Below are 22,852 nucleotides of genomic sequence, written 5' to 3'. Positions count from 1 at the left end.
AGCGGTGTAGTTTCTTTCTTTCAATAGCAGTTAACATTTGTTAGAACACTTGAACGTGTATCAAGGTCGGGCGGCAGGGGATAGCTATGATATTAATTCAGTATGATGCAAATAGAAAAATTTTGGAAAAATAAAAGTAGCGTGACAAAGAATAAGACGAAAGTCCCATTTTACTTGGTGTCTGCTGCCTTTTATTGTAGATTTGTTGTAACCGTCAGCCACGTGTCACGCCCTCATTGGAGACTCTCGTACTGCCATGTTCCCTAGATCCTACTACTCCTATATGTAATCGCCCGCCTCGTGCTGGGATCACATAGACAATTACTTATGTGCCAAAGAAAAAGACACAATGGGGTACCATGATGTTGTTCTTGGGTCGATTGATTAATGGACCTGGTATCCACTACACAGGCCCAATAGTTGCCCCATAATTCCCTTGTTTAACGTGTGAAATTGGACAATGGGAATTATTTGTTATGGGCCTTTGGACTTTTTGACCGTTGGACATTCTCAATATGGAAAAAGCCTCAAGTGTGGATGCGTTGAATCAAGGTCCGGCCGTTACCATTTGCTCATTTATGTCGATTTTCTTCCTAGTTAAGCTTTATTTTGTTATACTTCGTCTGAAACTGCCGATTTCATGCCGCTGTCGATTGTCTTCCAGATATGGACCAGCAACTGAGAGCCCAATCTTCTATATCAGCGGTTCTTCCCTTTGTTTTACCCTTTATCAAGCGTTCAGCAATATCTTTCCTCATGGCTCGTGCATGCCAGTTCTCATCGTGAAACTGCAGCTCGGAGCCTCAAAGGACGCTCCACGACAAATCAAGTGCGTCCGACCGTGTTTCAATAAGACTCACGGCGGTTAGTGATAGGGGAGCTAGCGCAACGTTGCTCTGCTCTGAGAGAAGCCCATGTGGTCTAAATCCGTCACCTTTCACATCCCAAAAGCTGGATACAGTTCTTTAGTTGGGACGAGGTGTGTTTATACAAAGAGATGCTCTGCACCGGACTTTGTCTTCCCTTTCTATGGCACAAGGCCCGGACAACGTCATAGATTGCCTTACCAAAGGAGTTCCTCGGCCAAGGTCTTTGGTTGGCAATGTGGAGCAAAGCATTAAACTTGTATTCTAAAACAAGGAAATCATATGTCATAGAACATTTGTTAATGAAAATACAAGACCATTCCCTGATAAAATTTTCAAAGGTCCTTTGCACTCCACGAATGTGGCAGCTTCTTCCCAAGTCGTCGGCAATCTGTCACTCGGTAGGGTCCTTTCCAGTTAGGTGCGAGCTTTTCCTCAGCTGAATTTGGAGTGGCAATGGTCACTTCTCTTAGAACCAAGTCCCCGGCCCACACAGAATTTCCTTGGTTTTACTTTGTTATTTAATTACTGAGCCGCCTTCCGCTCTCACTACTTCAATGCAAAACAGGGTATCTCTCGTTGGTATTCATTCTACCGTTCGATAGGTCCACAACACGTTGGGTAGCTCCTCTTGTAATACTTGGGAATGTTTAAAATGTACAAATAATAAAAAATAATTGAGAAATAATAAAATATTGATAAACACGAATCCCGACCATAATAAGATTAACCGGGGTTAGGTTTAAAGTTTCACGCCTAGGATTAGAAATTAGGCTTAAAAGACTTGGAAAATTTTTGGAAACAGACCACTCTGTTGAACCGTCGTGTCTCCTGGCCTGTTTGACCGACAACTAGTAACATGTAGCAGCAAGAGGCAAAAGCACTAGAAAAATCAACGGTTCATATCAAATCAAACAAAACCAACAACCTCATTCAACCGGCGTATGTGTTGTTCGAACTGAGGGCATCTCATGTGGCAGCATGAGATCGTGTGATGACAGAAGATCAACGGCTCATATTTTATCACGTGCAAAAATACTGATCTTACACACTTTTAATGTTAAACGTTAAATGGCATTCGAACGGCGTAACGTGTTGTTTGACCAGAGAGAATATCCACGTGTCAATTAGTGTGCAGTGAAATGTGGCGCTGACGTGATGAAGATCTTTTGAGGCTAACTCAACGTCGTTTGAACAACAGTATATTCCGTTCGACCAACCATGTACGGTAACAAAAATTTTGCCTATTTAAGGAGGCAAATGTTGAGAGAAATCTCATTTGGTTTCTCTCTTTCGTTTAAACGCCGTTGAGAGGTTTTGTGAGTAAGTTCTAGTACTTTTGAGTGTAGAGAGAGAGAGAGAAAGTGTAAGGGTTGTGAATGATGAGCTCAGAGGTCATTGGAGGTATATTATTCGTTGCAATCGGCTACCAATTATTTCCAGGTTAGTTCAAGTTAGGAGATCAATGGACTATTCTTTGACAAAAAAATTTCCTTCCAAGTTGCATTAGAGAAAGCTTCTCCAATTCATTCTAGTAAATTGACATCTTTCCTTAAAGTATGTGATTTTAATATGTGAGAATCACATGCTCTGAGAACAAGTTTATTTAACAAATTGGGTTGAAGGATTGGAGAAAAACTTTGTCATTTATATATGTCACGAAGATGGTCTTTTAGAGACTTTACTATGCAATATATTTTCATCTTAAAAAAAATGGAAAGCAAAAAAAGTTCTTTTTGGATTAGACCTAACAGGTTGTCCACTCCAGTGGCAATGGGAGTTGTCTAATCTTATCAAATTGAAAGTTGGAGATACCATCCAAACAATTTGGAAAGACATTTATTCTAACTAATTGTCTATCTAGGTGAAGGTGTCTGGTTTTATGATTTAGAAAGTCTGTTTGTACAGTTCAGATCGATATCAGAAGTTGTTCTTGTCTGATGTCTCCGACATATGCATCTATTCCTGTACTGTGGGTATATATATATATGGCCTCCCACATGATTCTAAAGCCATGATCTCTATACCCCCTAAGAAGAATATTATTCCGATTCTCTTTACTTTAAGCAAATATTTCAACTCTCTATATAATTCAAAGAGTCAGTTGAGATTCTAAAAAAATAATATGAGATCTTAGAATAACTCTTTCAAGTTACTCAACGACTTTGGTCCATGTTCTATGCCAGTGCGCACAAATTAAAACATAAGATGGGTGCCACGCGTCCTCAATTACTGATATGCCAGCCCTATTTTGCGTCTTGTGCACACAAAAGACCGGATGCAAGCCTTGCTCTTACTTGAGTTCAAGGTTGATTTTTCTTGTTTCCTCTTTGTGAATATAATTATGAAAAAATTTCTAACTACTTTTTTCAGTTGTTCTAATGTAATCAACAGTTGATTTACTACACCGAGCAATTTGATTAATAAAACAATCTGAATTTCAATGATGTATAACAACAACCAAAGAGAAGAGAAAGAACACAGATTATATTAAGTTTGGAAGATAGGAAAATAATTTAGTTGACCCAAGACATCACATAGAAGGCAATATTTGATAAGTGGAGCAGTTTAAGGAGACTTCCCAGGTCCGAAAAGAACACTCAATCTACCAAATGTGCTATACATTAATCAAGCACACAATTTGAAAGCATAATTTCATTTCTGCTGGCCGGCATAAGTTTTTTTTCAATCTTAAGTTTGAAAAATTCTTTCAATTCAATTTATTAAATTGATATGTTTTTAAAACACGTAAATCTCACACGTATGCTTAAAGGATTTATAAATTACATACATTTTTAAAATGCATGTGAGAATCACATGTACTAAAAATAAATATCAATTTAATATATTAAATATGAATAATTTAGTCCAACCCAACTTGGAAGATAACTTTTTATCCTTTCATTTCTTAAGAATATTGGTGAAAATGGTTGTGGCAAGAATTTGATGAGACATGGTGGAATACAAAGCACAAAGAATTTGACACCTGGCCAAATAAAACCATGCCATATTATGCCTATTGCTTTTGTTTTTGTTTATTATTATTACTAGTTAAAATTTTTAAAACTAGTAATAATAATTTTACTAATTAAAACTGCATAACAAAATAGAATCTTATATTTAATTTAAAAAATAAAATAAAATTTTAGGAATAAGATTGAAAATACGTAAATATATATTGTAAATTATCTTATAAGGAATCAAAATAAATTACATGTATTCAATTTTTTTTTTTATTAGTAATCACATTATTCAATTTTTATAGACGTTAATTCAAGACACATTTTACATAATATAAGAATTCACAAAAACAAAGAATAAAATAGTGTACTCATATTCAATATTTACAAAAGAAACCCAAAAGAAAATTTTGTTAACAATTAACATCTTTAAACTAAAGAAAATCACACTCTCACCATAATCAAATAATGAATAATTAACAATTTATAAATCATCAAACATAAAGCCAAATATTATATTGCCATTTTTATAAATATTGTTTTCTTATTACCTTTAAAATTGAGGGCAATATGAAATGAAGTGTAACTCATACAACATTCTAGAAGTGTATATATATATATATATGTATTGCATTTATAACTTAAAAGAAACTAAATTTAGAACAAAAAATAAGGACAAAAAATTGAAACGTAAGATTTGTATTTTTTGTATATTTTTCTCGGTTTCAATGAAACTAAGAGGTATAGAAAGAAGTCCCGACAAAATGAGATTTTTTTTTATTTTTTATTTTCCCGACCACCGTCCTTCATATATATATCATAAAAGAAAATACTTTTAGCACAAAATAAGCAATAATATATAAATTAGAACATAAAATAAGAACAAAAAAAGAAAAAAGATGACAAATGAAAAAAAAATGAAAATACTCATAATAGTATAAAAATAATTTTATTTTTCCTTTATTGTATATTTTCTCCAATTACAATAAATTCAAAGCCTCATAGGTATAGAAAGAAGTTATGTCTAATAGAGATTCTTTATTTCGACAATTCTTTGCATATATAACGTTAAAAAAAAAAAAAAAAAAAAAAAAAAAAAAAAAAAAACTACTTTAGAACAAAAATAAAAATAATATATAAATTAGAACAGAAAATAAGGACAAAATATGAAACCGGACAATAAACAGAAACTAGAAAAATAATCCTATAATATAATCTACAAAGAGAGAACCTTTTGGTTGATTAGATTTGAAGACGAACTCCAAGGGGCAGTAGATAATTTTGAATTTTGTACAGAGAATAATTTTATAAAGGGTTGTGATTTTATACTCCTATAATATAAAATAACTGTATTTTTTGTATATAAATTATAACATCAAATAAGGAAAAAAAAATTAAAACGAACAGTCTCATATTCACATTTTGGCACTTCTTTATGTTCCACTTCTTCCACGTCCATCTCCGTACTCACCCTCAAAGTTACCTAAACCAAAAGAACCCATTGAAAACCGTAGCACTTTATTAAAAAAAATACTTGCAATATAAAATTTAATCAAGAACCGATACAACTCGGAAAATAAATAAAGAAAAGCTTTGTTTTGCAGTAAGAAGAAGAATAAAAATAAAAAAATAAAAAAAATAAAAAAGGGAAAAGGCAACTTGACCCAAACATATACTTTCAACAGAGAAAAAAAGAAAGCCGAGAACAAATTTTCTGCATTTGAAATTACTTGGGTCAAAGCAGTTTTCTTTTTCTATACTAATATTTTCATTTCTTTTCTAGTTTTCCTGTGTCTTCTCAGCAGCCAAAGAGAACTCTTTGAAAAACCTCATGCTCAACAACAACAAAGAACAATGAATTTTGTATATTAACTACACATGATTCAGCGAAATATATATATATATAAAATACGTATGATCCCCACAAATCTACATAGAGAAAACCTTTTGGTTGATCAGATTTGAAGGCGAACTCCAAGGGGCAGTAGATAGTTTTGAATTTTGTACAGAGAACGATTTTGTAAAGGGTTGTGATTTTGAGAGTACAGTAAACAGTTACAGTTAGTATGAAACACTACGTTTTAGTTTTAGTTAGTTTGTAGGAAAAAATAACTGATGCTTTTATGAGTTGGTTACCATGTTTAACACCAAAATAGAGTTCAGTTTTTTTTTAAAAAAAAAAATAACTGATGCTTTTATGAGTTGGTTACCGCATGTTTAACACCAAAATAGAGTTCAGTTTTTTTTTTTTTTTTTTTTTTTTTTTAGAGAAAAAATAAGGATTCAGTTTTTATTTAGCATGCAAATAGGAATTGAGTTTACTATCACATTTTAACACAAACTTAAACTCACCGTTTAACTTAAAATAAACACTTGGAAGCATTTTAAGATGCTACTTGTCTGAATGTTATGCAGTCTTTTTAGTGATTCCTCTATTATATATATATATATATATATATATATGATTATTATTATTATTTGCTCTCTCTTTCCTGGAAAATAAACATCATGATCAAAGTTGTCAAAGCAATTGCCCTCCACCAAAAATTGAGTGTTTATCTATACTCAGTATCAAACGCGCGTTTTAATAATTACTCCCAGACATGAAGCAAAATTTATGGCAAATTAACAGTCTGATGAAGATTCTAGCTTCGTGTAATTTTAAAATAAAAATTTAAAAAAATAAAAAAGAAAAGGGGTGATTATAACACCCACCATGGGCTCATCAGTGTGTTAATTGGGCAAATAGCTTTTCGCCCTGTCAATTTTTCAGGGCCTAAATAACTCGAGTTTCTCCCTCAAACTTTGACAGATAAAGAATCCACTGTATTTTTATTATTTTAGTGTACATTTGATAGGGAAAAAATAGAGATAAATGTGGAAGAATGAGAATAAATTGATATTTTTTTTTTCTTTGGAAGAGTGGAAAAGGAAAAAAAAAATAAAAATAAAAAAAAAATGAGAAACTTGACATTTTTCATTTCCCTAAATAGGAAAAAAGAGAAAGAGAAAATAACAAATACAAATGACAAAACAATTTTATCCTGTTAACTAGTGACAAATTTAAACAAAGATGTAATTGAAATTCAACACAAATAATTTTCTTTCCTTCTAAAGTTTCGTTTGTACAGAGCAAAAGTTTTGAGTTGAAACTTTTGACATCCCTTACAAAATTTACATGATTTGACCTGCATATGACCCACATTCATAGATGAAAGCCTTTAAAAGCTATATCTTCTTTCATTGATTTGATTATGTACTGAGTTCTATTTATATAGCGCTAAAAATGATTTAAACAATTTCAAATGTAAATAAATCTCTGAATTTATGATAAACAAATTACAATTTTATCACAAAGAATTTTTATACTCGTCACTTATTCTTCTTAATTAGGTCTTTTGATTCTCTCACTTTTTAGTTTTTCCTCCCAAACAGCTTTAAGAATAGAATCTACTTGCCAGCTTTACATACTGACAAGTTGATACATACATACATATATCAAAAAATCCAAATTTGCCTGGGTGCAGCTCACCAGAACATCTAATTTTAGGCATTAAAGAGCACAAATGAGCTTTGTTTGTTAATTATTAGGTGCAGAAATAATTAACAAAAAAAAAAAGTGCAGAAAGTTTTGATCACTTCTTTAATCTTACCTTTTCCCCCCTCCTCTCCATCTCTCTTCAATTTTTTACACTTCTTTTATATATATGTGGAACTCATAGCAAGCATCCATTCTTTATCAACTTAACACCTCCTGTTTGTAATAAACAAATCATATAAGTTTTTTTTTTTTTTTTTGGTCTTTTACTTCTTTTTAAATATTTTGGGTATGTAAAAAACAAGGCATGTAGTATGAGGTCCATGTCATTGTGATGTAGGACAATTAGTCGGGCTCAAGTACTAATCGGACCCAAGCGATATACTGTTAGGTTATTTTCTGATTTATCGACTGCCAACAAGTTTAATGACCAAGAAGAAAATAAAAGATTATTAACATATTGTGATTTGAAAGATATTTTGCATAATAAACTGTCCTAAATTTCTTGATTCCTCTTCTAGAAGATTCCCATATTTAAATTTCCTTTGTCGTCAAGTATTAATTTAGTTATTATATTTTTCTTAATATGGTTTTCCTTTAGCACCCAGTATTTCCATAAATTTAGAATATTCTTTGACACCAAGTATTTCCATAGTTTGTTTCTTTTGTTTTATTTTCATTCCTAGAATGTTTTATCCTTCCTTTATTTTTTTTTATTTTTTTTAGTTTCAGGGATTCATTATAAATTAGGAATATTATCAATTTTCTCTCGACATGTGTGTTGATTTTGTGCATTGAGAACATGTTTCTCTTTCACGTTTATTGCTTCTCGCAACGTCTCATCATGTTGGTTGAATATAATTTATCTAATGACAACAATTAATGGGTGGTAGAATATTAATTTAAATAGTTAAATCTATATTTTTTAGCTATTTAACTTTTTGAGATAATTGATCATTTAAATTAAATATTTTATATGTTGAATCTCACTTATTAAAAAGAAGTTTGGGCCATGCGTGAATAATAATGTTAAAATATTAATTTAAATGATAAAATTTATTATTTTTATTATCGGGTTAAACGCTTAGAATAATTGATATATGATTTAATAATGTTGTGCGAAGTCTTTCTTTATTTTATTGTGCGAAGAAAATTAAGGGTATGCTGAGGCAGCAAACAGCACTACACAAAGCAATAATCCAACACTAACTACGTACGTACTAATAACAGAAGATATAATATAATAATCATCCCACTACAGAACTTGAATCAAACCCTCATCTAGTCATCTGTCTTGGGAATTCCCCCACGAATATTCTACCAATATTTTAGGCCATAAAAACTAAAACCAGCCATCAATGGATCTTATTATATATATATATATAAAGACTTTGACATTGAAATGCAGGTCTTGACAGTATTGCTCAACTATTATTCTTTGAAAATATACTTTAAAGTCTGCCAATCCATTTGATCTTATAATGCAATCCCATAAATTTAAAATGAGTAAAAAATTGGGAAAATACTTTCTTTTTTTTTTTAAAAAAAAAAAAAAAGTACAAAATGAGATTAGTTCGGCCTAACTGAAAACCATTAAAAACAAAATCTATTTTTTAGAAGAAAAAAACCGAAGAAAAAAAGAAAAGAAAAATCAAGGGGGTGGCTCTTTTTTTCTTAGTTTTAATTTTTATCGTTTGTTAAGTAAATTTTTTGTTTTTTTTTAATATTTATTTTAGTTAATATAATTTTCGGATTTTTCTTTTAATTTTATGAATGGTGTTTTTGTCATTAGAGAAATATTGACAATATGATAGTAATTTTGAGAGAATATATGTACTTTTTTCATAAATAAATAAATGTGGCAAGTTTTGTCGAGACGGAACTATTAGACATGAGATCTACGTGTTGTATTCATAGTCTGACTCTCTCATGTTATAGACTAACAGTAACTTTGAAAAAAAAAAAGGTCACATTGTAAGCGTTCTATATTGAGTAGATGAATAACTTATACAAAGTGGCTAGATGAATAAGTGATTTTATGAAAGTTTCAAATTGATCTGTTCTTTTGAAGTAATAGAGCAAATGTGGCTAGCTTTTCCTTTCGTAGTTGTAAATGGTATTAGAGCATGTGCTACCGGAGGTCATTTTAGAGTGATAACGCTAACACTTTCTATGAGTCGTTACAAATATAATATGCAAATTCAAAAAATATATATTATGTTTAGCATTATTCATCTAAAATCTTTTTCAAAATACTAATTAGATTAACTCTAACAATCTTAACAAATACATTTTTGAGTGGTCAACAAACTTTTGGAATGACTAATGACTTTCAAACCATCTTATGAATATTAGACTTACTTCAAAACAAATTGATTTGGTCTTAATTATATTGATACAAGTAGAATTAATTTTACTTCAATTTTGTTCTCTTTATTCAGTTTAAAAATTCATATGTATACATTAAATATATCTACTGTCTTATGCCGATCACTAATTACATTATTTTTTGCCATGATTTAATATTTCCCTACATTTACTACTTTTAAAATTCTTTTTAGTTGATTTCTATTTATATTGCCAATGCTTAAGAATAGAGTACATTGAGGTCCTATGTAATTCTTTGGAATTATAAGGCATGTAATTCTCCCAATCCAATTAATTCTACTTGTATCAATATAATTAAGACCAAATCAATTTGTTTTGAAGTAAGTCTAATATTCATAAGATGGTTTGAAAGTCATTAGTCATTCCAAAAGTTTGTTGACCACTCAAAAATGTATTTGTTAAGATTGTTACAGTTAATCTAATAAGTATTTTGAAAAAGATTTTAGATGAATAATGCTAAACATAATATATATTTTTTGAATTTGCTTATTCCTAAAAAATAAAAGAAGTTAAATGACTGGTCGAACCACACGATGTAACCACTCAAATTACAATTGAACCTCACATTTCCTCATTTTGAATTAAAAATAAAATAAAAACCCTAACTCCCAAGAATTCAGGGCTCGCAATGTTTGACGCAACAAAAAAATAAAATGAAAAACCCTAGCACCCAAGAATTTAGGTTTGGTGATGTTTAACACAATCCACGAACATAACATAAACAAGATACAAAATTAGAGGAGTAGAATTTAATGCAATAAGGTTCAGGTCAAAATGAATCGACCCAATTAGACATAAGTCATAAACGAGTAATGCTACGCACTACACACCAATTTCACAAGTAATTTTAAATGTCATACAAGTATCCACAAAAAATTAATTGACTTTTAAAATCAACATTGGACGTGTGACTCATTAAATGATGATTTTTATTAAATTGTAATTTTAAAAACTACCTCATTTTTTTTATGAACACTTAATGTACATGTAGAATTACTCGCTCATTAACCTTCGAATCAACCATGGTTAAGCCCTTCAAAAAAAAAAAAAAAAAAAAAACCATGGTTAAGAATAAATAAGAATTAATAGGTACTCATAAGGTATATATATATATATATATATTATAAGAGTGTAATATTAAATAGCTCAAATTCGTGTCCGACCACTTTATCCACGACCCAAGAAGAAAATATAATATACTATCTAATATACTTTTTTATCTTTTTCTTTTTCTGGCCTTCAGGGGAAGTCCACCAAGAAAGCTATCCACCCGCATATTGACACGTGTCCCGGCGAAATTCCCATGGACCATGTTTGTGTATGAGAGGAAAAGACCCAAGAGAGCCCTATTGGCCTTTTAAAGGAGATGAAAGAACATTTCTCTTTCTCTAATCATACGGTACAAACGGCAAAAATCTAAGCCCCACGTGCACCCAATCAGATATTTCCACCGCCCACCAATAACGAAGTGCCAAGCGTGGGTCTACCACATATGAACTGCACTCTTCCCTGACACTCTCCGACACGCGCTGCCATGACGCGTGGATCATCTACTGTTCCTTATATTGCAGTGGCCAATAGGCCCAGATAGAGAGAGAGAGAGAGAGAGAGAGAGCAAGCGCACTCGTCACCGTTCACTTCCTTGGGCACGCCGGTGACGGAATTTAAGACACCCGCCTGTCTCTACAGCACTATCTCCATTTTCTGAGCCCAAATTCTTGGTTTCGAATCGATTCTGAGCCTTTCGTGTCCTACTTTCCGAGCTTTCTATGAATTTTTAGGTGAGAATTCGGTGTACCCAGTTGATGATGTTGTACAATTTTGTGTTTTTTTGGTGAAATTTGAAGGCTGTGTTGGTTGCTGTTATGCAGTCTGGGATACCCATTTGGAGTTTGATTCAATTTTGGTGTTTATCAATCTGTTTTGTGGCAAATTGAATTGGGTTATCTCTCTTCCATGGGTATTTGATGTTGTTTTGGTTTGTTGGTAGATAATGTGTTGTTACTTCCATCGTTTTTTTATGCCTATACACTGTTTGTTATATGTGTTGATTTGCATGGTGGGGTACGTGGCTATTTTTTGGTGAATTTCAGGTTTTGGGTGGATTAGGTGTGCTGGTGATATTTGATTCTTGGAGCTAGTTACCACTTTTTTTCTCTTCTTTTTGTGGTTTTTTTGGGTTCTATAGATGATAGCTTATGATAGAGCTAAACCCATATGGAGTAAAATGGCGAAAGCTTTTATCTTGTGGAACCCATATATTTTGTGTATGATTAAGTAATAATTGGCTCCAGATAAGGTGGAATGTTTGACTAGAAATTATGTTTGCCCAACCAGAAATATGTGAACTAGGGGTGTCTTTTGTTGACATTGGAAAGATATCCTCTGCGTTGTATTGAAGTGAGACTGACTAGTGCTTTAATGATGATCCACAATGTGAACTTTTGGTCGGATATGGTTGGGAAGTAATGATAACATGGTCTTTTGCTCTTACTTAGATTGGTGTTGGTGAACAGGATGTAAAAGCATGCGACAGCCTTAATGGCGTTGCTAGTCTTCAGATGTTTATGAGAGCCATTCAGATCAAGTTGGACTCATAAAGTCTGAGTTTAACGGCTCCATTAAGTGTTTGAGAAAAAGTAGATTCTGGAAATGGCACTGGAGAACCTGTATTACGGTTGTGCAAAATCTTTGGTAGTATAGTGTTGCTGGACTAGAATCACATTGTTACAGTGCCTCATCCAGGGCTAGGAAACAGTTCTTTTACTTTATTTGCTTTTAATCATAGTGAATTGAATCAATATGTGCAACTTTAACTTAAAAAATCCATGAAGTAGTCTAAAGTCTTTGTTCAGGCAAGCATGATATCATCCTCTACATAGGTGTTGGTTAGTGCAGACATTGATTTTGTGGCAGAATTAGCACTTGCGACTTGCAAGACTTGCCGAATAGGTTGGCCAGTGTTGTGTATAATTTTCTGTCTCAAGTTTTTTGAGAAATATTCCTATATCATCCTCTGTTTTCTAATTAGTAGGTCTATGGAGATTTGAGTATGATGACCATGATTATTGAGTATATAGTGTTGTAACACCCGGGAATAAAATAGGAATTTTTGGAGTCCTAAAAATTTAAGAAAACAAATAAAATACATGTCACGAGCAACGGTAGGTTTGACACGGCGAATTCCATTAGCTTTAGATCGATATGGTGTGAAAAAGAGACGGAAACACAAAAGAAATTCGAAACTGGGAGGTTTCGTTCAAATGAAATGGCATCTTCCACATGTAGGTTGAGAATGTTCGGGGAAAAACAAACAAACAAACACAATCTCGTTCGAATGAGGCAACATCTCATTCGAACGATATCGCATCTTCCACGTGTCGATTGAAAAATGCATTGAAAAAGCGAACGAACACAATCTCATTCGAACAAACAGGATCTTGTTCGGACGACATCACTTCTCCACGTGCTATGTAGCATGCGGAATTAGGTGAGACAAGATGCTAACTCGTCGTACAGTTAATGCAAGTTCGTTTGAACGAAGTTTAATCTTGTTGAAACGAGATGAACAGTAACCACAGAAAATTGTCTATTTAAGCGTCCAGACCGAGAGCCAAGTGTTGGTTTCTTGTTTTTCTTCATCCCTTGAGCCGAGAGTAAACATGATAGTGCATCCTTGGGGGTTTGTGAGTAATTTTGAGTGAGGAAGGGAGGGGCTTGTGCAAGGAAGGCTTGAGGAGGGAGGAATCGTGAAGAGGAGCTCCAAGGTTGAGTTTTGACATGCTTATTGTGAATTTGTTAGTTATTGTGTTACTTATCAAAAAGTTGTTGTGTTGGTTTTGTTGTTATTTTGAGGTTGTAGTGAGTTGTGAATGTTTTGAGAATAAGTTTGTGGCTTCAAAAATGTTAAAAGGAGAAATTAGGGTTTTGAACAAAATGAGAGTTTTTAGCATTAAAGATTGGTGTTTTAAAACATGTATTCAGTTGGTTGGTTAGAGTTGTATGGGGTAGAAGAAGATAATGGTAAAGAGAAAAGTGGGATTTGGTTAAGGTTTCACGTAGGAAAAATTCAAACAGCATTGTCTCGTTCGAACAAGACCACTCTAGTTCGAACAAGATTTGCTCGGAACATGAAAATTAGGGTTTTTCAGGGTTTCGTTCGAACAAGCCAATCCTGGTTTGAATGAAATGCTCTAGAACAGATAAATTAGGGTTTTCAAAATGAAAAAGGGACCATTAGAAGTTTGGGAACATTTTAGGGTTATAAGAAAGGATAAAAACCTGACATATAGTTGTATTGTAATGCAAACGAATGCGAGTACGAACTGGAAACCCATTACCAAGGGATTAAGCGAAAGTTGTAAGTAAATTATATTACTGACAGTATCAAAATATGATTTATATGAAATGGTTTGATTTGAATTGTTTTACTTGTATATGCAAGTAGATAAAACGTTGCATGACTTTACTCGTGACATGAGGCCTACCTTTTTTTATGTAGTTTCATGATGATAAAAGTATGTTGAAATTGATTGGCTAAGGTTTTTAAGGAAAATGTTGTTTTACAGAAAGTGTCAATATTGAGGCAGAGGATGAGCAAACGTGGGAACCATAGGTTAAAGCTTCGAGGGTATATTTTGGACTTTCTTAGTTTGTATTTTGATATAGCTGATGTATAGGTTGATAGAATATGATGTATCAAATGAAAGACAAATGTGACTGTGACTATGGATATATACAGTGTATTATGATTAGTGCTCTGGTAACTTATTGTTTATCCCAGGTAGAGTTAAAGTTTTATACGTGTATATATGTGTGTGTGTGTGTGTGTGTGTGTGTGTGTGTGTGTGTGTGTGTGTGTGTGTGTGTGTGTGTTCTTACAATGTGGCATTTTCCGCTGCAATATTGTAAGGTAGTAGTAGCAGCGCCGCGGGGACAAATGCAAATTACTACATTTATTTTGGTGGGGCATTACAAGTGTCATGATGGTTGTTTGATGCATTGCTGTGACTGTTCTTATTTTCTGATTCAGAGTGTTTGCTGTTTTAAAGGATGTGAGTTCACCAGAACCTGAATGGATATTATTCAGTATTTTCCAGTTGACCTTCTATATTCTTGTTGCAATATGTGGCAATACAGTTACTATGAATCATGAAGATATTTTGAACTTCAATTTGTTATTGTTCTCTTTTTTTCTTTTTCTCTCTCATCTTATTGGGATGACTCTTTTGTTTTCCTCTGAAAATGGAGGATTTTATGGATTATATTTCATTGTGTTTCATGTTTGGGGCTAGCTATGAAGATAAATGTTACATTTGGGCCTCAGAAAGTCTTAAGTTGGAATCTGAAAGAAGTTTGTAGCTGTTTGTTACTGACTTTTATCAGTCTCAAGGGAACCATAATTTATGATACTGAAATTATGGATGTTAAGAGACAAGTTTCTTAGGGGAGATCTATTGTCATCCTTAGTGGAGAGATTCAACATTTCAGTATTTTCTTTGACTATATTGCGTTGTTCAGCGCCTAAGGACTCATGAACCTAAATTCCAGTTCTTCATTGGAGTAAGTAAAGCTGATCGTGACAAGCATAGGCATCTCCATTTGGATTATTTGTTAGATATCCTGGATATCCTAGTTTGTCGAGCTTGGATTCCTAGTAGAAGCTGGTGACTTGGACTTGGTTGTTTTAGGACTAGTGTCTTTTTGAATGTCTTACATCAGGTGCTTTTCATTAGACTATTCTCAGGGTACAACAGCTGAAGGATCATCAAGCATGCTTAGTGAAGTCGGGCTTAGAATATTATTCATGAGTACCAGGATCCGATCCAGAGTCAACACCCTACATATTTGTTTACACGAGATGATGATATTTATGATAATCAATTCTTCACTCACCATAGTTTCAAGGGGCTGATCCCATATATATATGTCCCATACATCCTCCATAAAAATCAAATTTGCTTATTGACTGCTGCTTTTGTTGACTGTGGAACTGGAATCTGATTGCCTGTTTAGATGTAAAGACGAAATAATATTCCAGAGTTCAGATGACTGAATCAAATTCCTAATCTTGACTGAAAGCTTCTCATCATCTTCTCCACCAAGAAATACTAATTACAATGTGCTTCCTTTTTGTTAGTAGTTTACATTAATGTTCTGCTTCTGTTTGCAGATGTAAAAATTGATGAAATTTTCCTTGGTGTGGGTATCAAGAACGAGCAACCGGGGTGCTTTCTGTACATTTTTAGTTGGTGAGTATTACTACCATGTTAGTGTGGACCGCACAAACTAAACTAATAATTGACTATATAACTGACACACACTTCTTTTTTGATTTAAGGACAAAATGGATGCACGCCCTGCTCTATCCATTCGAAGATCAGGTGCAAATCAGCTCAGTAGCATGGGGATTTCTGGACCACTGTCATCATCTTTACCAGTCCTTCCAACCCCTTTGGAAGAAACATATCCTAAGTTGCCAGACTCTCAACAGGTTTCCATGGAAAGAGAGCTTGTAACAAGGCCTCTTACCCATGTGAGTCATTTATCCTCCGACAGTGGTGTAGTTGGTCACATTTTTTCATCATCCTCGGGATTTTCTTCAGATCTTCATTACTCATCTGTTTCACCCCATGAAAAGCATTCTAGAAACAGTCCTTTTATTTCTCAGTCATCAACTAATGGGGCATCTTTACCTTTCACACATTCTTCTCATTCGGAATCTCTTGAATCTACAACGTCAAGTCATTATCTGAAAGAAAACACTGCTTCCTGGCATACTGATTCACTTCCAAGTTTTCTTGATTTTCCTGTAAATACCTCTATTGAGAATGGCCAGGTAGAAAGCAGTAATTGTAATGGTGTCCTGGCATCTGAGGAATTTAGTAAATGGGCAGACCAGCTAATCACCGATGATGATGCTTTGACTTCTAATTGGAATGAGCTTCTTGCTGACTCCAATGTTGCAGATTTGGAACCAAAGGTTTGATCCTCATAAGATGTGATGATTAATAAACACCCACAAGTGAAATGGATAATTTCTAGTATAATTAATTTTCAAATGTTTTGGGTTTGTTTCTTTAGATGGCATACCAGGTGCCCAAACCATCTCCAAATTTTCCATCGCACCAATCCCAAGTTCATCTGCAGCTTCCTGCTCCATCTGGCGAAATTCACGCGGTTGCTACCCCCTCTTCCTCAGCCCCGGCAAAGCCACGCATGCGTTGGACACCAGAACTTCATGAAGCCTTTGTGGAGGCTGTCAATCAACTTGGTGGTAGTGAAAGTACGTAACTCTCATGCTCTCACTGCACTCTTAGCGTAAAATTATGTAACTTTTGCTTCAATTGATTTATATCTTCATTTTACAGGAGCTACTCCAAAGGGTGTGCTGAAGCTCATGAAAGTTGAAGGGTTAACAATCTATCATGTGAAAAGCCATTTGCAGGTATTTATGCTTTTGCTTATTTTACCTTGAGATTAGTTTCCTGCTTAAGTAATGTGTGCGTGTGTGTTTACTTTTAACTGGAGATCTTGCTCTATTAATTGCAGAAATATAGGACAGCCAGATACAGACCAGAGTCAGCAGAAGGTATATAACAAGTACCCTAGGTGTGTTTGCATGCGTGCATGTGTCACGGCGGCGTGCCTGCGTGCTTGTATGAGTGTTTTTTTGTTATATTTGTGCTGCTTTCATTTGACCTCAATGTATCAGTTCCTTTCCATTTAAATGTTTTCCTCTGCTGGGAACAATGGGGGGTGGGGTGTTATACCTTACTGTATCAGTACCTTTCTGTTTGGATGTTTTCCTTTGCTGGAAGAAGGGGGGTGGGATGTTTAAGTATGCATTTGGCCCCTATTTATTATGTTTGCATGGAAATTTTTAAGTCTCGAAAAGGAGGACATGTTTTTGGTAAATGCATATTATAATGTCTGTTATGTTGTTGAAGCTTTTGCATGATGTGAAAGAAAAGAGAGACAAACAAATAGTGTTGGACAAAACTGTGTCCCAAATATAAAATGAGACTCACTTGTTATCATCTGGAGGTTTGTGGAAGTTGTTATTGTCAGGGTATTGTGTGCTTTATTGCTGAAGATAATTTGTGCTTAAGAAACGTCCCTAAAATCTTATGCCATTCTCTTAGTAGTTTGTTATGGTCAAATACCATCAAATGAACATTTCTTCACTAATTTCTTGACTCAACTCAACTTAACTAAGCCATAATCCGAAGTAAATTGGGGTCTGCTTCTTCTTTGATTTCCTTCTCACATTTTAAAAGATTCTCACTCCACTTATTTGGTGTGACTAACACATATCAGCTTCAGTTATTGAAGGCAATGCCTTCGATTAAAGCATGCAGCCAAAAAAGTTTTCTTACTAATCCTTTTTGACTTAGTTGTTTGCTTCAGCTTATGCTAGTTCGTTACTGATGTTTTTTGTGGCTGGCACAGAGATGTTGACTTGTTTTACTATTTACAGATTACCTCTAAAAACTTTAATGCAATGGGTTGTTAAATTCTATTGACAGGATCCTCTGAGAAAAAATTGACTCCAATAGAAGAAATGTCATCTCTTGACTTGAAAACGTAAGTCAACTATTTGTTAATGCCTGGAGGAATTTCTGTTGTATCATGTGGTGCATTACATTTACTCTTTGGCTTCCAGGATTGCATAATTTTGTCGTGTATGAGAAATTTATTGCAACGTGTAGTGCACAGCATGGTTTATTATATATCGCTCACTATGTTTCCACATGGGTTCTCATTTTCATAGGATTCTTTTTCCCAGCGATAATGATTTTATTAAAAGATTAAAAAATAAAAATAAAAAACGAATAACTCCTTTTTTTTTTTTTAATGAATTTGGTGAAATTTAAAAATTGTTTATGCTCCAAACCCTTTAAGACGTTTAAGTCTCTGCTAATAGTAAGCATAAGCCCAGAACCACAAGGAAGGTTGTAGAAATCAACAAGGTTGAAATTTATTATTACTGTTCCTATAATTAGATGGATATTTCTTATACATTCATGTTGTGCTTTAAGTTGTAAGTCGTATCATCAGTAAGTTCTCGTGTATTTTCTTCGGTAATTCTAGTTCATTTGGAGAGGAAAGTTGTATCTACAATTTTTCTAGCCAGCTCTTCATTTTTTAAGACTGAAGCCAGCAAGAGCAAAACTTGTTTGTAAATTCTATAGCAACTTTAGCCCCTGGAACGTGTTCCGTGCAGTCACTATTGGCAAGTCTTTATGATTGATGTTTTCATCTAAAGTGGCTTTGTAAGCCGGACAGATGGTTATGGGCTTCCATAATGGGTTAAGATTACAGGCTGGGTAGGCTGTTTTCAAGGATGATTCAATGGTCCTGGATTAGGTCCAAAGAGGGCCCATGTTTCAAATAATTCAAGCTTATACATGTTTTGGCTTGTGATCTCTCACATTATCTGTTGAATTATTATTTTAAATTTATATTGATGTATGAACTCTACTTTGTTTCAGAGGTATTGAGATTACTGAAGCTCTGCGGTTGCAGATGGAAGTTCAGAAGCGGCTGCACGAACAGCTCGAGGTTTGAATTTTTTCCTGAGAAAAGAACTTCCTTTTAATTTATAATGGAAATCTGGTTCAAAAGCCTGTTTAGGTCAGCTTTACTCTGTCATTGCAGCCCATGGCACAGTGAGATAAGCCGCTTGGTATGAGAGATCTTATCACCCAATTTTGGGCTTTTGGCTGTTCTCAGCATGGTTTGGGGCATGTGACCCTTAATGGCTATGATGCATACATAACCAAATATATATATTTTTTCAACATATATATATATATATATATATATTTTTTTTTTTTTCTGTTTGTCTAGGTGGTCTCTTTTCACTAGATGTATAGAGGATTGCACCTTGTTGGCATTTTCTAATAGACTTGTTCACACGTCAAAAAAAGAAAAAGAAAGAAAGAAAACTGTAATGGCACTATTAAAAAAGGATTATTCTTTTGGGTTTTTTTTCTTTTTTTCTTTTTTTTTGGGGGGGGGGGGGGGGGGGGGGGGGGGTGGGGGTTGGGAATTAGAGGGTGAGGGTAAGGAGGTTGGGACGGGACCATAAGCCATGGTGCAACTTTTGGTCTAGCATCAGTTTCAGGATCTTTTTTTATTGTTCTTTGTCATGAGTGCTGCAATATTGATAATGGCCCTAGTCACATCATTGAAATGTAAAGGAAGTTACGTATCATTTGTTCACATGAAGCGGTTGATTTTCATTGGAAGTCCAATGATGCACTGCAGGAATTGGAGATCTACCATTTTAACGTTTTCCCCATTTTAGAGAAGTAGCACTGCACTTCAAGTATAGTGTAGCTATGATATTTTTCTCTTTCTTTCTTTCCAATTTTTTTTTTTTTGAAATGGCATTTGTCGGTGTAGTGTTGACAGTGGAAGATTAATTTGCCTCACCTTTTATTAGTCTGCAGTTTTAATGTTGGCACTGGGTAATACTGATATACCTGACATGGGAAATATTGGGGCTGCATTGTTTATTTAGGCATTTCATTACAACATTTACTTGGCAATTTTTGTTTGGTTGCTGGTACCTCGCTTGATTGTTATGCTCATTGAATCATGAATAAAAACGTAAGGGTGTGAAACGTGTATCTAGCTGTAATCCCCCTCCCTTTTTTTTTTCTCGGTTCTACATATGCTCGGTGTTGTTTCTGTAATTTGTGTGGTGTTAATATTGCTTTCTTTGAGCTCTGAGCAGATTCAAAGAAATCTACAGTTGCGAATAGAAGAACAAGGAAGGTGCCTCCAAATGATGTTTGAGAAGCAATGCAAGTCTGGTATTGACAAGCTTAAGGCATCTGCTCCGTCCTCTGATGCAGTACCGGATTCCCCTGACAAAAGCGAACTGGAAGACTCCCAGGTAGACCATGGTAAAACAGTAACTGATCCAGGCAGTGCCAACACTAGGATGGAAGAAAGGTCACCGGAGCAAAAGGCACCTGAAGCTAAAGCTCCTCAGAATTCTGAGCCCGATGCTTGTGAATCTAATTCTCAACCCTCAAAGCGTCCAAGAAAGGATGAATAGCCCATATACATCTGCTAAATCAGCATTGGACTGAGAAGAGGTTACTTATTAATGGAAAATATTATTCTTGAGACAGACATAGCTGACTGATGGATAGAGCCTTGGAACTGGAACTGGGGTTCCTCTCTTGTCTTTCTATTATATCATATTCTCAAGGACAATTTGCATATGTAGTGACAAAGTTGAGTCAAGTTTTGATCATAATTTTCTTCAACCCCCCTCTCATTTGTACGCTTTAAGTTAAGCAAGGATGAAGACGCATAAAGAATTGTTGCAAGAATCCTGCTGATTATGCCTGCATAGGAGTCTATTTTGCAGTAAAAATCTGTCTTAAGCTATCAATAATCATGTCACTCCCTTATGTTTGCATGCTTGCAAATCTAATGAAACCAACAAGAATGTCTTTCACGGTGATTTCTAAAAGAACAAAGTTTTCCTCGAATTGCAGAAAATTCTTTTAAGTCAGTCTACTAACTGACATTTGTATTTAGAGCAAGTGATTAATTTATTTTTAAAAAAAAAATGCATGTGAAAATTATATATTTTAGGAACATGTCAGTTTAATAGACTAGAATGAGAATTATATGTTTTAAGATCATATATCAATTTAATAGACTAAAATAGATGCATTACTTGTGCCTCACATAAGTTACATATGCAATGCTTATTGATGGATTATGGTCTTGATGCCTAGTAATGGTGGCTTAGATCAAAGGACGAGGGTCTGAGTAAAAAGAGAGTGCTATATTCGGTTTTATAACCTTAGGTCTCTAATGATAACAAAATAATTATTAAAAAAAAGGTCGGGATGAGCACTGCCTTCTTACGGACGGATTTTTGCCCTACTTTGCCCCCGTACCGACCCGCAGTGGAGGCTAATTTTTGCTATCTAGCCATCCATCAATAGGGGCGGAATCTGCATGTATCCGCCCCACGGACAAATAATTTGTTACTATCCATCCATGTTAGCCGTCTTTTCTTCCTCGCTTTAGGCAATGGAATGCCCAAAAAATTCATCAAATTACAAATTGCCAGATCCTTCTTTGATTCATCAAAATATAATATCAATAGCGCCAAACCTAATACCCAAATCATCAAAATACAAAATCAATCCAAAATACAAAACTAGCAAGAGAGATGGTAGAGAGAGAGAGAGAGTTGAGCACCGCCCCCTACGGGCAGTGTTGGGACTCCACAAATCCTTCAGCTCAAGACTCCATCTCAGAAACAATGCAAAAAAAAAATATTATTAGGTTTAGATCTGAGAAAGAGTGGCGCGAGATAACGGTTGAGAGCTGCGTCAAGCAAAGAGAAAGTGAGCGAACTGACAGAGGCTGAGGCTGAGAACATTGAAAACAAACAAACCAGAAATGACAAAGATTTGAGATGGGAAGAGGAAGATCAAAATGAGAGGCAAGGGAAAGGGATTTTAGAAAAATCATTTTGGTCAATAAAAAAAATTATATTATTTAATATATATACATACCCATATACCGTTATCCTCCCGTAAATGGCTGGATAGCAAAAAGGGGGGCCCCACCCGCTTGGGTAATTAATGGGTCAAAAATCCACCCATTAACCTTACAACTTATGAGGGGGCAAATTCGAGCGGTTGAGACTGTTTTAACCAACCCGCTACTCACCCCTAAAAATACATATAAAAAATGATAAAATTTTCTTAAACGTAGTCTATTAAACTGACATGTGTACATACTTAAAATGTGATTTTTACATGCATTATATCAGTTTAACAAATTGGGTTAGGAGAATTTGGAAGAAAAGTTTATCACATTAAATAGGCGGATAGCAAAAATGGGGCTCACCACCTAGGGTAATGGGCCAAAAATCCAACCATTACCCTTATAAGTGAGCATATTTGAGCGGTCGGGAGATTTTAACCCGCCCACAACTCACCCCTAAAAAAAAGTGTATCGAAAGTGATAAAATTTTCTTCAATCTAGTCTATTTAAGTGACATATATACTTAAAACATGTGACCTTAATCTTAGTAGGTTCTCTTGTTGTGTTTA

The 22,852-nt window shown here is 34.3% G+C and overlaps 1 protein-coding gene across 2 annotated transcripts; it reads left to right on the top strand.

The window, feature by feature from the left end:
- Nucleotides 1–11,157: 11,157 nt before the first annotated feature.
- On the top strand, nt 11,158–21,037 carry LOC133857190 (protein PHOSPHATE STARVATION RESPONSE 1-like). 2 transcript variants are annotated; one of them, XM_062292349.1, is made up of 10 exons: nt 11,158–11,533; nt 14,321–14,382; nt 15,925–16,003; nt 16,093–16,734; nt 16,836–17,037; nt 17,123–17,199; nt 17,304–17,343; nt 18,281–18,338; nt 19,247–19,316; nt 20,497–21,037. In XM_062292349.1, exons 4-10 carry the CDS (start codon nt 16,099–16,101, stop codon nt 20,821–20,823), a joined length of 1,410 nt encoding a protein of 469 aa, XP_062148333.1. In that variant the 5' UTR covers nt 11,158–11,533; nt 14,321–14,382; nt 15,925–16,003; nt 16,093–16,098; the 3' UTR covers nt 20,824–21,037. The 2 variants fall into 2 exon arrangements, with proteins under 2 accessions (XP_062148333.1, XP_062148332.1); XM_062292348.1 differs by lacking the exon at nt 14,321–14,382.
- The last annotated feature ends 1,815 nt before the right edge of the window (nt 21,038–22,852 follow it).

The sequence above is a fragment of the Alnus glutinosa genome, chromosome 14, assembly GCF_958979055.1.
Source record: "Alnus glutinosa chromosome 14, dhAlnGlut1.1, whole genome shotgun sequence".
NCBI classification, from domain to species: Eukaryota; Viridiplantae; Streptophyta; class Magnoliopsida; order Fagales; family Betulaceae; genus Alnus; species Alnus glutinosa.
The sequence above is the reverse complement of the archived record's forward strand: the minus strand, read 5'-3'. Positions and strand labels throughout refer to the sequence as shown.